This window comes from Ornithodoros turicata, chromosome 7 (assembly GCF_037126465.1).
Source record: "Ornithodoros turicata isolate Travis chromosome 7, ASM3712646v1, whole genome shotgun sequence".
NCBI lineage: Eukaryota > Metazoa > Arthropoda > Arachnida > Ixodida > Argasidae > Ornithodoros > Ornithodoros turicata.
In genome coordinates this window covers 39,486,349-39,503,725 of record NC_088207.1, presented here as the reverse complement: position 1 = coordinate 39,503,725, position 17,377 = coordinate 39,486,349, and the positions used below count along the sequence as shown (strand labels likewise).

Below are 17,377 nucleotides of genomic sequence, written 5' to 3'. Positions count from 1 at the left end.
AAAAGAAAGGACAAACACTTTGCTAAGCAAGCTGAAAGATCGATTAGGCGTGGGAGTGCTTGTCGCACTCCTGTTCAGCTTGCTGGACGTCCATTTTCGCTGCGTGCCCCACGGCACCCATATCTGCTTTTCTGACATTTCTTACAGGGCTTTTTTTTTTTTGGGGGGGGGGGGGGGGTTGCTGGGAAAATTTCCGGTAGGGCATGTAGGATTTGTTTTATAGTTACAACCTCGGATTACAAATTTTGCATTGACCATTTAAATTTCGCGCGACCTGTGAATGATCACTTGGAGGCGCCTCTCAGAAGTCAACCATGCGCCGTTTGGCGAATATATGAAATTCATTTAGGAGGTGCAGTAATGTGGTTCCCACATGTTTAAAGCGAAATATCGTTGTCACATTAGCAACGTCCACTGCCAACGTCATTGACTCCCTGACCAGTCTGAACCTGAGTGTTGTGAACAAGTTTCAGCTGTTGTAGAACAAGAACGCCGCCCTTACGCGTTATTTCATTCATTTTTTTTTTTCATCTGATACGATGCTCATGTGACATTATACCTCAAATTTGGTAACACAATAGAATACGTAATTCACGCGCTGGTACGTGTAGGCCGTGTAGGCACGTTGCTGGGTGTGTGTGTGTTTGGGTGGTTAGGATAAGACAGCGCGGCAACACTGTGCAGCTCGCTACTTGGTATTTTGATGTGTACCGTGTGCTTGAAATATCCGACGCATTCTGTCTTCAATGAAAAGCGACGCAGCAGTGAGTATAATTCCGCAGTTGTGCCTGTTGGTTGATGAGTATATTAAGGAGAACGATACGGGTATATATCCTTTTGAGGAATCACATTATACTCCATAAGTGATTGCGTGTCGCCGTGTTGCTTAAGCCTAGTGACTAGCGACACATTTTTTTCTTTTTGTCACCTCTTGCCACCCAGCGATATTACAGAATAATGTTTGTGGTACCTACATCAGTCTACCATTTTAAATCGGTATTTCTTATCCCGTACTTCACCTGCTCCACCACCCTTTGAAACGTTTTGGCCAATTTCACTACCGACAAAGTACACAAAATAATCTCTGGAATTCCCATATTGGTTGTACCCGTGACTGTTAGCTTTTGCGCTCGGTTCAGTGAGGCCGTTATCGTCAGAATTGTCACTGTCGGCAATATCCTGAATTTTTGAAAACTACAGTATAAGAGCGACCTTCAAACGTCTTCTTAAAATCATTCTGTTTGACTCGCCATTGAAAGCGTCTGTTACACCAAATACTGTAATGCTGTCGCGTCATGGAATAATTTTTAATCAAATATCATCTTATGCGAAAATCTGCTTTGGGATTCGCAAACTACCCTTCAGAGACAGCAGCGCTTGCCGTACCGGCAAGCAATGTTGCTTATCTATGCAATAACAGTGTTGTGGCTGCCACTTCTCTCTTTTTTTCTTCTTCACATCGCGTCTCTCTAAAATATGCATGCCGGTAGCTGCTCTGGTTGCAGTACTGCTCTCTCAGCTGGGCTCTCATTGCCGTGGGAATAGCATGGCAACAAAATGTCACAATGAGGAAGTGGCATCATCCAGACGAGATACTTTGACGTGACGGGGGGGCTGCTCATGTCGTGCTCTTTGTGTTCATCCATACATGTCATCGAGTGACCCTTTTATGGCCAGAGTATGTCTCTTCATAATTGGGAGCATCCACTTGCAAACCTATAGGCTTGTGAGCAGGATGTAGTTGACAGCCACACATAATGGTGCTATGGAGTGTCACAGTGTTATGTTCATTCATTCTCTTTATGAAATATAATGCTTTATCCGTCTGCCTTTTGTGTCCTCGCCATCACTTGAGCTGACCGTGACATGACAGCTTTACTACAAGAGGACTGCTTTAAATGCTGGCGTGCACATATCTGAAGCCACTACTCTCTTGTTAAATGAACGATTGTTGTTTGGTTTTAGCCCCTGCATATAGTAAAAAGAATGTTATATTGTAAAACAAATACTTGTACGTACTACTTCCCCCTTATGGCTTATTAAATGTGGATAGCGTGGTTTAGGGCAGCACTACAGAGCACACACACACGGTTATGCAGTTTGGAAGGCCACATCAGTGTCCAGGGGTGTAGCCAGATTTTTTTTTCGGGGGTGGCACAAAAATAAAATTTATCTACCGTTGCTCCCCCATTTGCGAGGCATAATGGTGATCGCCAGCCAGTGGTGATCACTTTTCTGGAGCGCTTCAGCGAATCACTGTGAAGAAATGGCACCATGCATACAAGGTGGCCTACATTTTGTGGCAGGAGTTCTACAAAATGTGGTGGTTGAAACTGAGAATTGTAACTGTACATATTTCTCTTCAGCTGATTACGGTCTGTATTTTCTCTGCAAGCAATGATTACTCAGTTCGCCTGACACAAAAGCGAGCATTCGGAAATTTTCAAACTAATCTGAATTTTTAGTTTTACTTGAGTTGAAGGTTGCAGACTCTTGCAGCCAAAAAATTACCCCAGTGTTGATGCAAAGAGTTATTTTTACTTTAAACCGAAACTACTGAATCCAGTTTCATCATGAAGAACAGCTGGAAAGCTAGACCAGTTTTTTGTCCAGCCAGTTTCTGAAATGCGTTTTATCCAGAAAAGTTGGGCCCTAAATATGGACGGTCAGTAGCTGCACTCGCTAGGGGAAAGAGGAGTGTTAATTACGTTACTCGGTGGATCCATGTGGATATCCCTCTGCTACTGCTCTGGACCTTTCCTTCCAGTGTACTGCAAGAGATGTTGAAAATTACCAGATATGTCACAAAAATAACTAAGCCTACAACCTTGTGAAATTTGATGCTCGTACCAGTTGTTTTTGCATGTGTCCATAGCTCACATTAAAGCAAATTGCATTTTTTGTGCATTCTTCACTTGCCCTCTTGATCCTTTGCATTTTTGACAGCAAGGTAGCAAGGTATCTCGCAGCGTCAAAAATCTGACAGCGGTCTGAAATAATGGCATTTTTCCTATGTCTGTCAAGAAAGGATCACCCTGTGCGTTCATTTAACAATTTGGCATGTTTTGTGCACACGATCTTTACGCTAGCCTACGGAGACTGTTCAGTTCCTGTACTGAATAACTTCCTCAGGCTGTCGTGCATTGAGGAGATGCTTACTCTTTGTGGATGCACTCTTTCTGATTGGATATGACATTACTGCTTGATCACTACCTTCGATCATACTGGACTTCAGAAAGCCTCTTTACAAATGTCTCTCTAGGTGCCCTTTTGCAGCGCTTGCAAATATCTAAATATCTGCAAATGCTGCGATACCCAGTGCCCTGCAAGGGTTTGTGTGGCATATCTTGTACTTGTTAGTACCTTGGCTCCTTGTCCCTTATCTGCAGCATCTGGGCAAGAAAGAAAATGTGGACATAGGTCAAACACTGATGATTGTCTTCTGGCGCACTCCAGTCTTAGTGTGTATCTGAAGTTACCGTGTTTTTGTCGCCAGTGGTGCCGTTCTGTGTTTAAGAGGTTGATTTTACTTACTTTGTATCTATTTATTTACCGCAAGAGTTCTAGCCTAACTGAATCCGTAACAGTTCCCCCCTGGAACAACTCGTTACTTTCCATCAGACAGTATAATCAATATCTGCAGACTTTCTCCTCTCCATTGCAGAGTTACTTCAAGTGTACTTACCTCAAAGATCTGTAGCTCGATTAAGCACAATCTTTCAGGAAGGTATTGGGTGCAGCCTGAAATGTCTTTGTGATTGTGCCATTGTTAGTTGAGCTGTTGCGAGCGACGTTCCACAAAATACTCTAGTGGAAGATGAGCAAAACGTCATAGCTTTCTGTGTGCCACACGAGTACTCACGCTTTTCGTGCTCTTCTAACCATGGGGAATATTCTGTGGGTGAGCCACAAGATATTCCATGGCTGATAACAGGCCCGATGGCGTCGTCTGCTATGTTTGCAGTACCCTACTCCCGATATTTCGGTGCTGGGGGGGACACTTCACATTAGAGGCAGCGGAACTTCGGCCTGTGAGCATCTTCTGGTTTTTCTTCCACTAGATTATTCTGTGGGGATATTCCTAGTATGAATACATAGATAGAGATGTCTACGAAGCTTTCCGGTTTAAGCCTGAAATCACAAGTTCTTACTGGCACTTGCGGATGTTGAAGGTCTCTACCTGCGCTTTGGGCTCTAGAATTCACTTGCCTTTTTTTTTTCTTTCTACAGGGGACAAACGGAGAGCCCAGCCACTCTTGGATGGAGGTATCCCTGGGTCCCAGTGGGGAGTACTGCCTGGCTCAGCACAAATAAGAGGAGCCTCCAATAGGAGAAGGATCTTAGGAGAGCTTGCTGTGTACATCTAGTGTGGAGGGGGCGTGGATGTGTGGTGTGGCGGTACCCTATGGGGTAAACGGCCTCGAGATTGACTGCTGCTGTGCTATTGTGCGATGTGCGCCATGAGGCAGAAGACAGCATCCATGAGGCCTGGGCCCTCAGAAATTGGCTTCAAGAACATGCGATTCCTCATCACTGATAGACCCACTGATACCACCGTGCCAGCCTTTTTAGAGGCAAGTGCTGGGCCCTATCAGTGTGTCATTGCTAGTTAGCCTGACTGCTGTTGTCACGTTCATGTGTCAGTTTAATTAATACAGAAATCTTAGTGGGGTTAGACATCTCGCGTGAGGTGTGACACAGAGATAGAGAAACTTCTTTTCGGCAGTGGACCGTTAATTCGAACTCAAGCACTACAGCACAAGAGGCTGTGTAAGTAATTGTGCACGCATCTAACTTGTAGCTCAAGGCAATGTGTACCACGTCAGGCAGTACTCTTTATGACCAAGTGAGACTATCAAAAATAGTAAACCACATACTGTGCAGCTGACTCGAATTTTTCTTCAGATCAAATGAACAAGGCTTGTAAATATTTTTGCAAAACTATGTGGCATTTGCATGCCCGGTTAGCATTCTATAATGCAGCTAGAACACCACGAGCAAAGTACAGCATACTGATGGCTTGGTACAGTGCTCAGTGAAAGAGCTACAGTTAGTGATTGCAACAGTGCAATAGCTCTATGTATGCCGCACTACTTGGGCAGAAGGACTGAAGTGTTAACTCAATGGTGTCAAAGCACAAAGTACAAGCGAAATGCTCTCATATGAAATGACCTGTGAGGAAGTAGATTCTGTAAAAAGCAGTGCACACTGAGCACGTAATACTGTAATTTCATGGCACAAGAGCCGGGTTTAGGAGATTAGTTTTTCTGTCCATGGTACTGTAGTGCTAAACCGTTACTCATCAGTGCTTCATCTGTGTTTTCACGTTTGAATTTACTGTCAGTTTGGGCGTGCTTCTGAATTGGAGGCTAAAGTTCCAAACCAGTGCTCTTGTCAGAGTTTAACTGCGTAAACACAAAAGCACATAATTACGTGGCATTTCCATTGTCCTCTTCTGTGAAGCCTCTGATATACAATGATGGAACTGCTGTGCCAAACAGCACGGAAAAAGCGGATTCTGCTACATGCTGCTTCTAACACGTGTTTTTCTCATTTGATGCGCCATGTTTACTCCAAAAGGGACTGCCAGATGTGCAATGAAAGTGAAAATGAGTCTGAAAGTTGTACGGTTGTTCTGTCCATTGTGGTAACGCTTCTCAGAAAAATCCTTCCATGGGCCCCTACAGCTCCTAATGTCAAAATTGACTTGCTGGCTTGACTTGACTTGCCGGCCAATCAGGAGCCTTCCTGTTTTGTTAGCCTTTTGGCAGGTCTTGGCTGCCATCGACTTCTACAGGATTTCATGCCTGATGCCCAGTCATTCTACAATAACTAAAGCAACTTTTTGGCTAAAATAGGCATTTATTTGATGCATCGTATTAATTCCATGGTCTGACATACGTGTTTGCTGCGCGTGCAAGCTGCGTTGTGCTTGGTGACACGTTGCAGCAAAGTTCGAACTTTCAAAACGATGCACACTGTCTAGTCCCTAATGTCAAGCAAGCCTCATGAGTGCGTACGATTTCGCGTGCGTAATTTTACAATTTCACGTACGTAATCTGTAAATGTAAATGTGACGTTGCTCGAAAGTGTCCCTCACGCCACGACCCTTTCAAACCTTCAAGACCTGAGAAGCTGTGAGAGATGATATGTCTGGTCGTATGTACCAACCTTTCCTATAAAATTTAGTGCCTTGTCCTTTCTCAGAATAAGTGATGGGTTGTGTGTTTGGACATTTTCGATTTCGTTGCATGATAGCACACCACACTAGTGCTTTGTGAAGTCTTATGCCAACAACATGTTTATGACGGAGAACAGCACTTACACCATATGCGAGGAAATTAGGAGTCTGTACGCTTTGGATTTTTTCTGCTCCAAGAGCTGCTACAGGCAACTTCTTGTCTGTTCCACCACAGCATATATTTGGAGCCTGAAGTTTTCGGGAAATTTTTTCCCCAATTCGGGAGGGTAAATATCGAGGAACTTAACATGGGCTTTAAATTCATGCATATTCCAGTGGAAAAACTTCCAGTATGTGAATTTGGGGGAAAATTGGGCTCTATTGTTCAAACGAACTGTACTGGTAAAAACTTGGTAAAAACAGTGATGTAATTGTGTTAGCTGCCAAACAAGCTAGTCTGCATTCCTACAGACGTTTCAGTGAGGGCAATTTGCCGGGTAAAAATCGGGTTTTACCCTGAAAAGGCAACCTTCAATTTATGGAGAAATGGGTTAAGCCCTAAAACCCTAGGCTGTACATATATTTAATTGAAAATCCTCTTTCAGTATGCACTGTCACATGCACATCAGTGCCTAATTAGGATGACCTAGACGAAATGAGCTCTGAATATTGGTATCCTCAGTGACTGGTGATGCTTTCTGTAGAGTCATGTCCATTGTGCTATTCATTTCTCCAACCTGTACCTTTTCGTTCTTTTCGACTTCCAAGCTGTCAATCGACGTCGAGGCTCTTTCCTGTTCAAAGCTCGATATGTTCCTTGGCAGTAATCCCTGACAAGCGTTTGTCATGGGGTACTTTTAAGTGGGTATGAAACTGCTATTCAAAGGGTGCAGTAAATGTCACTGATCAGCATCGTTTTAGCACCACAGTACCGTGAACAGAAAAGCTACTCTTGGAACAACCCGTTCTTATGAACAGTGGAAGAAATTTTTGCCATGAACAAGTTTGAATGCTGTTGTTATTCACGATGCACATTTTTTACTAAAAGCACCGCCCTTACTGTGACTGCTGTCTACGTGTTATTGTCAGGGTCTAGGTGTAGTTCATGCCTGTGTAGTGATCAGCCAGTGGCAGGTTCACAGGAGGTAAAATGGGACTGGGGGCCATCTTGGAATTCTGAAGAATGGACTGCAGTGTTTGCATAGTTTGCAATTAGCACTGGTAACCTCAGCCAGTCCGCCCTCCTGTGGCTGCTTTCTGCGGATATGATGTGAGAATGCAAGCCCCGTTTGTTCATTATCCGTAGTTTTTGCTTTTTTTTGTCACTTTGTAATATTTTTGTTTTCATTGATACGTAGGAATTCAAGAAGCGGAATGTAAAGGACGTAGTGAGGGTTTGTGAAGCCACCTATAAGAAAGATGTGCTAGAACAGGAAGGAATAAAGGTTTGGGTGAGTTGGTTTCTCAGTAAAGTTTTTTTCGCGGGTGCATGTTTGGGCAGCAGATCTAGAGGTCGCTCCCGCAAGAGGGCCCTTGGACAGTGCAGAAATGTGAAAACAAATTAGTACATCCTTTGCTGTCTTCTGTCGAAATGGCAGGGGTGGTAACCGGGTTTGCAGAATGAGACACTACATGAAGTACAAAATGCAATATGTGAATTAAGATTCTTGTGCTGCTTTCTCATTAAGCTAGAGCAGTTACAAAATCATGACAGTAATGAAGTGTCAGAATCTTTAAAGTACATGACTGTTCCCCCCTGTTTTTAACTAGCACATATGAATACTGACATAGCCTCCTTAACTAATGGTGTTCCACAAATCGCTTGTTGCGTGTGCACATATTTTGTTGGTAATCATTGTCCAGTGTTTGTAAGTGTGGCCAAGAAACGTGCAATTTTATCGTGACAAACTTTTGTTTATGACATGATTTGGGGGGATCTGATTGCGGCGTAGTTTCTCTAAAAATAAGATGGGATCCCCCGTGCAACGCAATTCGCAATAAGACCTGCCTGTAAGCTTTTGGCACGGCCTGTGCAGTTGGTTTCTAAAATTACTCAAGCCCTCACACAACAACAACCCACCTTCAATCTTCAATGACATTGAAAAAAATGACGTTGACAGCCCTTACTTAAGCGAGGAGGGGTTGAAATGTGGGACATATGGTGGACACCTGCTTCATATTGGCAATGTGAATTTGGAACAATACCCTGCCGTATGTGCCAATCAGACTCGCTGTAATTCATATGCTCGTTACATAATGTAATGTGCTTTGATTACAACTTGGGGTGCAGCAATGCAATGAGTTCAGTTGACGAAGGTTATGTTCAGTTGTATGATGTTGTGGTCACTTGTGCTCACATTATCAGGTGTCGTACGTAAGGGTGTAAAGGCTCATTCACACATGCATTTTAAAAAAGCAGTGCCGCCACAACGTTTGCGCGCTACGTCAAAATTATACCGCCGCTTCCAGCTCTCTTCCCCCAAATTTACATTGTGACGCATGTTATCTATTTTACCATTGTTATGAGTCGCCCGTCGTTGGAACGACAGACGTGACACAATGTAGCGCAGATGCAGAGAAAGAATGGCAGAAGAAGCGAGCCACATGTTTACCTACCGACGACCAACACACGTCACACACAAGTCGTATTGATTTTCGTCGATTCCGTGGTTTGCGCTAGAGCCCTGCACCATCCGCGGATGGAAGCGGATATCCGCAAGATACTTGCGGATTCTGATGAAAATTCAGAACTTTCTGCGGTGTGTGGATCGGATGCGGATGGCGCGAGATCGGATACGAAGGCAGCGGATCGGTAGCGGATCGGATGCGGACATACCGCGTGCTGTAATTTTTCCACCAGCAATTTATTTGTATCGCGCTGCGACCTTTGACCATGCGCGGCCAAGACGGGAGAGAAGGCATTCTGGCATCTCGAACCGCGCGAGCACCGACGAGGTAGCGTTCCACGCGTTCCAGAAGGCTCTCCATAACGCGTTTGTTGAACTGTTTACCTTTGCTTGTCGTCGTGAGTCGTTCCATGACAGCATGGCGGCATCCGAAATTGTACCAACATATGCTTCCGGTGGTCTTTACACGTCCTTCGAAACGTGCGGATTTTGCGGGTCGGATGCCAAAAATCTCATCCGCGCAGGGCTTTAGTTTGCGCAAATTCTCAGCGCATCGTTGACAGCTCAGGCCACTATTGGTGACAAAGAATTTACTCACAGGGTAGCACCAAACACACACACACACACAAATGACAAAAGATCCCAGCGCGGTATCGGGAGGCCCGCCGTTGCCTGCCGGCGCCAAAAGGAAGCCACTTCCACCCCTCCGAGCGCTTCGATTGGCTGGACGTTCGCGGAACGTGCGCTGCGGAGATGCAGCACGGAGCGGTTCTCGAAAACTGTCTGGAAATGCCGCGCGGTGGCGCCTTAAGAAACGTGTGTGAGTCCAGCTTAATGGTCAGTGATTACTATGGCACAGCATTGTCCAGAGATCTGGGGAGGTTTTCAGCCGACATTTAACCTACGTATTCTGTGCATGCTCATTCAAAGTTTGGAAGAAAGATTGCCCACATTAGCAGCGTCTGTTGTGTGTAAACATAATTGGCTGTTTTCCCACCAACTACGTAGGACTGGCAGTTTGATGATGGATCCCCTCCTCCGGCCCGGGTGGTCGACGAGTGGTTCCAGCTGCTGCGTACCAGGTTCAAGGAGGACCCCGACTGCTGCATAGCCGTGCACTGTGTTGCTGGACTAGGAAGGTATACACATTTACAGAAATACACACATATACAGAAATATACACATACACAGTATACAGACTTCGGTAGCCCGTGGTTACCTTTGGTAATCTTTAGTTTCATTTAATCTTCCTCTTAATTACATGTATCTTACATTCATTACCTTGAAACAGAAAACTTCCTTGCTTTAATTACCTTTAATTACTCTTACCTCTTACTCTTTCAATCAGTTTCATATAATTTACCTCCATTTACATTTACCCTCTTATATCTCCTTTCATGTCTGCTTATACCCCATCCTCGGTGAGGCTTCACCATCTCATACATGGACACACACACATACATACAGCTTTTTCCATTTTGACACTTCTAATGCTAACACATTAAAAAATGAACGCATAAAGGTCTATGTAGGAAGGAAGTATGTACAGTATGAAGGATTTAGGAAGTCATCAGTCACACCAGTGTGTGAAATATCAGGCCCTTCTTAATTTTTGGAATTTGACACGCAACTGGTGATGCCTGTTAACTGTAGCTGTATTTGTACTCACAATTGTTTTCCAGCGTGTGGACAAACTTTTAACAGGGTTTGCGCAAGGCATTGGAACCCTTAGAAACGCTTGAAGTTTATACCCCTATCATACGGCACTTGCAATGCGGATTGAAGATGATCTGCGTAGTTTCTCGAGCGTTTGGTGGGTGATGCTGCCACATGGCACTGGTAACTCTTGGTACGAAAACTCGCGTTGTGCTCGTCTGCATGTGTGTCCATCTGCGTCCACCTGTTCACCATGCACTTTCTGTTCAATTCTGTCTGACGTTACTGACAGCTGGGTACACTGCTGTCAAGTGCACTTACATACGAGCAAATATATGCCCAGAAAGTGTACCTTCCAAGCATCATGGAAAGGTGCTTTGATATTTTGTAATTATTTCAATAACAATGTTCCCTGTAGCGCTAGTGTGCACAGAACCAGTTCTAAGCCCACATTGGTCCTTGAAAACCCTCGAAAAAATTTTCCAAATTGTCTTTATAAACCCTGTTTAAATACCTTTCAGGCCACAAAAATTGATACTGATAAAATATCTGTTACAGACCTGCTTAAAAAAATAACATCCTGGAATAGGATGGCATAACAGAAGCTAGCTGATTGACAAACTCAATCATAACGTGTGTGTGTGTGTGTGTGTTTGTTTGCCCAGGCTCTGGCCTCATGTATGATATGAATATAAAAAATAACTTTGTCGCATGGAGTCATGCCTTTATTTTCTCGCTCAAGAACTGAAGCAAAGCCGTCTTGTTTTCCAGGGCACCTGTACTGGTTGCCTTAGCACTTATCGAATTGGGCATGACATATGAAGATGCAGTGGAACTTATACGGCAGTAAGTAACAACAGTATTGTTCATTTACACTTACATGAGGAAAGCTGCCCAATGCTGTACCAATTCCCCGAGGAATGACAGATTACTCTGAGATTTAGGAAGTATTTTGCAAGATAAAAGGTAATGCAGCTTACAAGAATGAATGGCAAAATTGTTGACCGTCGAAGCATTGTTGGTAATAAAAATTCGCACCTTTTCGCATCCACGTGCGAAGAAGTGATAGCGACAGCTGTATTGGTCCACACGCAACAGTTCGGCGTGTTGCGCTGGCACCACGTCTATCCAAACCCACAGCCTATCGCGAACGTCGCAAACATGTCCAAACTGCGGGGGGAAACATCAGAAACTTCTCCGCAAACTCCCCATTGGCCAGCGCAAACTCCAACGGACGCACATTCCTCTGAAGTACACACGTCTGGGAAAGTTCACATCTCGTGGCCACAGCTTCGCATTCCCTAATTTTTTATCTTCTGGGCTTCGTCTCGTCGCAACAGCTTTGCATTCCCTCGCTGTTGGGTTATGTTGTCTTCATGCAGCCAATGCACGTTGGGCCGCTCAATCGCTCGATGTGTTATGCTGTTCCCTGCAGTGTGCAGCCTGCGTGTCAAACCTCCCTATCTGCGGATGACATACAATGCTCTGTGGCCACCGCATAACGTCTGGTACACTGACTGCTCTCCGATTTGCTGCTGCACCAACCGATGGCAGGCCGAATAAAATGCGAGGAACCATGCGGTGGTCTTGGCAAAAGTTTCCTCATACAGCTGTCGCTGTAAAACTAGTAGCTTGAACGATGTCACTCGAGATGATGGTTGGCTAGGAGCATGCTATGTGCTGAAGTTCATTTTTCAGAGTGTAAGGAATGGTATAAAAAAAAGATTGTGGTTCTACGGGAAATCTTAACATACAAAACTATGCGTGGAGCATACTGAACACCTTGCACAAGAATGTGTTTCATCACGCAGGAAGCGCAGGGGAGCTATCAACGCCAAGCAGCTCTCCTACCTGGAGAAGTACCGTCCCAAGTCTCGACTGCGACTGCGGAACGGACACCGGCAGTGCATCCTGCAGTGAAGCAGGAACAGCAGCACTCACTCAAGCCACCACCTCAGGGGCACCTCTGCACTGTCAGCCGCTACTCGACAGAGGCACACGTCTTGGCTCTCTACGCAAACCCCCCACCCACCCCTTTTTGATGTGTGATGTGTGCGTGCATGTGCCTGTTGTTAGGATCGTGGGCCCGTGGTGGCTACCAGCACCTCCACAAAAACCACCACTATCGTTGCACGGAACAGTCACGTGGCGACCTCTTTTTTTAAAACTGTAGCGGGCGGGCCGACTTCTGGTTATCGGCACACCTGTGGCTTCCCACCTCTTTGTATAGAAGTGTTTTACGCATGAGCCAGCATTGACAGTAAAACTTATATTTTTCGTATGTTTCTTGTTTTTTTTTCCAGTCCCTGTAGATTTGACGTATGGTTTGAGTGCCTCATTTTCGTCGTAGCTGTTAGCGCAAGTACGCTCCGATATCAGGGCATGTTTACGAGGACAAAATGAAGCGACTGCATCGCGCTAGAAGTATTATATTTTGATGTTGAGCATCACACTGCACTCCCAGCGCTGAGCACATGCGGACAAAGGACTAAAGTTGTGGTTGGACATAGTACTTAGAGGATATCAGCTTTATGTGGTTGCAATTATCTGTTCCATTTTATGTGAGAATCTGAGTATTTCAGAGATGCAGAGTAGTAGTAGCACAATGTTGTACCCTCTGTTGCCTCCTTTATGGAGATTCAAGGTTGTTCCTGCTGCTACATTTGATGTACTGCTTCCACAATGAATGATGTAAGTTTGTTTTCATTGGAAGCATAAATAAATGCGCACCACTAGAATCACAATTGTGCTATTACAAATCTTGTAACTTCACCTGCAAATATTGTGTAGCAGTTTGTTGCTGGGGCACATCTGCTACACCATGGGGTGGGTTAAACACATTTTTTGTTGTAGAATTACTGCGTCCTAGTGATTGTTGCAACACAGATTCAATCGGCATAATTCCAGAGAGAGAGAAAAAAAAGCTTCTGTTATAGTGCTAGTGCCATGTCCCACATACGTTTTTGCTGTTCACGTTTGTATAAGTGCAGAGGGCCTTGGTGTTTAGAGTTATTTATTATGTGCCTATGATAGTAGTGTGTGGAGAATGGGGTTAGGTGGCAATGCTCTAGAGCTTCCTTGGCTTTATCGAATGAGGTGACATAGATTGGTGACATCGCTCCTGTGCAGACCTCCCCACCCATGTGCTGGCTGGCCCCCACGTGTCTGTCGAAACTCACTACTCTTTGTCATACTGAAGGGAATCGAACTGTGTCGATGTAGCAGCGAAACTTCCTGTACATTTTGTTGTTTACATATCCATCTGGATTGTACTGTCGTGCAGATAACTCATGTTTACGAAGGATATAAAAAAAAGGGTTTTATGAAACCGCACTTGAATTCTTATTTACAGCTGTTGAGTGTTTCTGCAGTGTCCATTTGTGCAAAATTTTTAAGTGGATCTAAGAGTATGCTTGCGCTCCTAAATTTGAAAAGTGTGGTGTCAGTGTTGCCGTACTGTATTCTTGTGTTAAATGTGGCAGGTGGACTGTAGAAGTTGAGTAGCAATGGGCCAAAAGAGCAACAAATTAAAAACAACAGTTTTCTGTAAATAATGCATAATAGTGTTCATGGTTAGAAGTTATGCGTTTGTTTTTGCTCTGTCTTAGTTGGTAAATTATCAGCTTGTTTCTTGTGTAACACAGCTCTTCAATTTCACTTTCAGTTACTAAATGCCACACCCGATTCAGTATTGTCTCCACATACACACACAGCAATATGAGTGTGCAACGTGCTGCATACTGTAAAAGTCGTTAATTTTGCTGTCCTGATAATTCACGAATTTTAGCGCGAAGGGGATATTTTGCGGGACCTTAAATTTGCGATTCCGGCCATGCTTCCCCCTCTGTCTTCTTGCTATAGTCTTGCTTTTGTTTTGTTTCCGTTATCCCGCCTTTTCCTTATTTTCTTTTTCTGGAATAGCAAGTTGGCTGTTGCCTGGCTAACGTTTCCATCTGTATCATATATTTTCCTCCTTCCCCCTCTGGACTCTGTTTGGGTGACACACTGCTTTTGTGCCGGAGATAAGAACCTGCATTAACAAAAGGCAGATCAGCAGACTCACGCCTTTTGTTTGGCCTTCGTAAATGGTTTTCTCTGTTCCCAAAACTCAATGGCTTGCCCCTTTTTTTCTTGATGTTGGAATCTATATTTTGTGGGGCTTTAAATTTGTGAAAAAAAAGAAAAAAGAAACGTCAAAATTAGGTCATCGCGAAAATTTCTACTTTTACAGTATCACTCTTGGGGTAGTCTGTCTCATATCTGCATCCAGATCTGCTCAACTGCCCATAGGCAGGTGGCTGTCACTGTGCAACAAGTTGCTCAAAAGCATACCTCACATACTCGTTTCATAGAAAATAACTGGAACCACGTTCCACTCAAAACAAGTGTAAATATGCTGCAACATTTGGGACCAATGAGGTTTCTCCACAGGCAATAGGGCAAAATGAGAAACTGTGGAGCTATGCAGGCAGTTTACCTACTCGCATAGCATACATAGCCGTGGAGGGGATGCAAAAAGAAATGGTAGCGTGTGGCACAAAATGGCTAAGAAAATGGGCAACAAGAGGACAAAAGAATTTGTTCTCCCTGTTAGGAGGTCTAGAAGAAATGGGGCAGACTGAGAATATGCAACTATACCTTGTTGAAGAGGATGGAACTAGGCTTAGAGGAAGAGGGGGGTGAGACACCTTTAGGAAATTGCAAGATGTTTCAGGGGTATGAAAGTATTGAAAACCAAGAACCAGCACATCTATTTGTGGAGGCTATATAAATATGAGGTCAGCCAACAAAATAACTGCTTTTCTCTTCTTTGTATCTATTTTCTCCCACTGGCACGGTCTCCAGTCTGGAATGGCCACTAGACAAGAGGTCTGTCTGCTCCTCGTCACAGAAATGGAAAAAGTGTGATATTGCATAGTAGCATGCCATCCTCCTTTGTGTGTGACACTGTGAGAATACCACAGCAGCGTGTGATAAGCTTCAGCAGCGTTTTGACAATGAGGTTGTGTCGAGCGTGAGCCCTCACATTCGCATAAAGATGCTGTCTGAAGGCAGAACTAGCATTGAGGAAGAACATCGCTGTGGGCGACCATCAGCAACACAGCCAGGTGGGCGAACTTGTATGATATGATCAAAGATGGACAGTTAAAATGATTATGGAAGAAGTGAACGTTACTTGAAGCCATTCACTAATTAAAAATCTGGTAACCGTGAAAACCTTATACACAGCGAGATGCGTGGCAAAATGTGCAGCTGGTATGCTGAAATAAGTAAAATTGAACCCAGAATTGCTAAACACGGTTAGCACGGGTGGTGTGAGATATTTCCAGTATGTTCTTAATAAAAAAAAAAAAAATTGTACTGTTCAACAACAATCAAGGAGGACAGTTAAATGTACGATAAAAACAGTTTAGGCATGAATACCTAGGCAGCTGCATAAGTGAACTGGAAGAGACCCCGAGTGAAAAGGTCAGGTGAAATTCAGAAACAAAAAAATTCTCTATGGTCGGCTCATGGCAGGTATGAAGTAACTAGGCAACTTAATTACAGCAATTCAGATTATGTGGAAAGGTGTTATGGTCCCATTCGTGAATGTTTCAATGTGTACAAATCATGGTATTCTGTCTTTAACAGAGACATGTCAGAGGAGCTGAACGAGTGGCACTAGAAGCTCATGGAAACGGAGGAGCCAGAGGAGGGGGTTATATGGGTTAGTTGTGGGATGGTAGTTATGGGAAGTTATTGGCGGTCTTCTTATAGGTATAAGACGTGAAGAGCAGTCCACATGCTGGCCCTGTGTGAACGCGAGAACCCAGTGTTATCAAGGCAACATCGTTGCTGGCTGGAAACAGGCTGCCTGTAGTTCTGCATTTCTATTGGCTACTGCGCATCCACAACTTCTAGGTGTCGCGTGAAGCTCATTACCCTCTTCATGCGCTGTTCCATGTACAGAAAACCCGTATGCACGTGAAATTTCATGCAGTGCACAACACGCTGTGGGGTAAAAGGACCAGATGATAGCAGACTGAGAAGTGTTCAATTTAGGACTAGAAAAGCAGAAAGAAGAGCATTAAATCCTCAAGCTTATGCGAGCTGAAGCAAAATGTGGTGTATAGTGGTACAAGCTTTAAAAATAGGTCTGAAAGCATTGTCACGAATGTTTACTAAAAAAGCATCATGTTCATAGGAGCAATGTATATGAGGCTGTACAGGTTATATACAGCTATATTTGAAGCAGCTGCAGCACTTCACTTCTTCCCCGACTTTTTTATGCCACCTCCAACTGAAAGAGACAAGTGATCAGAAACGTATACAGATTCGAGTAGCGTCATGCAAAGGCATACTATAGTTCAACGTCATCCATTCAGTAGATAAACAATAGTAGGATTCTACAACTAGTGAGGGGTTGTGTGATGCCTTATACTGGAATGGGGAAGATACTTAGTTGCACTGCTTCTGTTCCTCAGATATACAGGGTGTATGCTATAAAAGGTCAGTCACATTTTCGTGCAAGAAGTGGTACCTCCGTGATGCTATACCTCTATCACGAAAAGACTTCCTCTGCCTCAAAGTGAATAATTTATGCTAGAGGAACCTACGGAACGATTGTGGTTACCTAGAACTGTGTAATAAAATAAATATGACCATGCAAACTTTCACCTCCATCCATCGGTATTGCGCATAGGAAACACATGAGGACGAAAGTTTCCTTGGCCGTGTTTATTTTATTACGCAGTGAATGGTAACCACAATTTTTTCATAGGTTTCTCCGGCATAAGTGATTCACTGTATGGCAGCACAAGTCCGTCTCTCAAATAGATATAGTGTCACGCGCAAAAATGTCACTGACCTTTTATAGCATACACCCTGTACTTTGGGCATTACTTCAGGCATTAATTTTTGTGGTGCAAGC

General features: G+C 44.1%; 1 protein-coding gene across 1 annotated transcript; it reads left to right on the top strand.

Moving 5' to 3' along the window:
- Positions 1-655: 655 nt before the first annotated feature.
- LOC135401076 (protein tyrosine phosphatase type IVA 2-like) lies at positions 656-13,797 on the top strand. Its single transcript, XM_064633226.1, has 6 exons — positions 656-764; positions 4,231-4,574; positions 7,540-7,632; positions 9,817-9,947; positions 11,236-11,310; positions 12,276-13,797. The coding sequence occupies exons 2-6, from the start codon at positions 4,452-4,454 to the stop codon at positions 12,382-12,384; spliced, it is 531 nt and encodes a 176-aa protein (XP_064489296.1). The 5' UTR covers positions 656-764; positions 4,231-4,451; the 3' UTR covers positions 12,385-13,797.
- The last annotated feature ends 3,580 nt before the right edge of the window (positions 13,798-17,377 follow it).

What these genes read in the sequence shown, in the direction of transcription:
- LOC135401076 (XM_064633226.1), top strand. Translation starts at nt 4,452, where the DNA reads ATGTGCGCCATGAGGCAGAAGACAGCATCCATGAGGCCTGGGCCCTCA. An exon ending in TGTGTTGCTGGACTAGGAAG is followed by an intron (nt 9,948 to 11,235) that starts GTATACACATTT and finishes CTTGTTTTCCAG; the next exon opens with GGCACCTGTACTGGTTGCCT. An exon ending in GCAGTGGAACTTATACGGCA is followed by an intron (nt 11,311 to 12,275) that starts GTAAGTAACAAC and finishes TTCATCACGCAG; the next exon opens with GAAGCGCAGGGGAGCTATCA.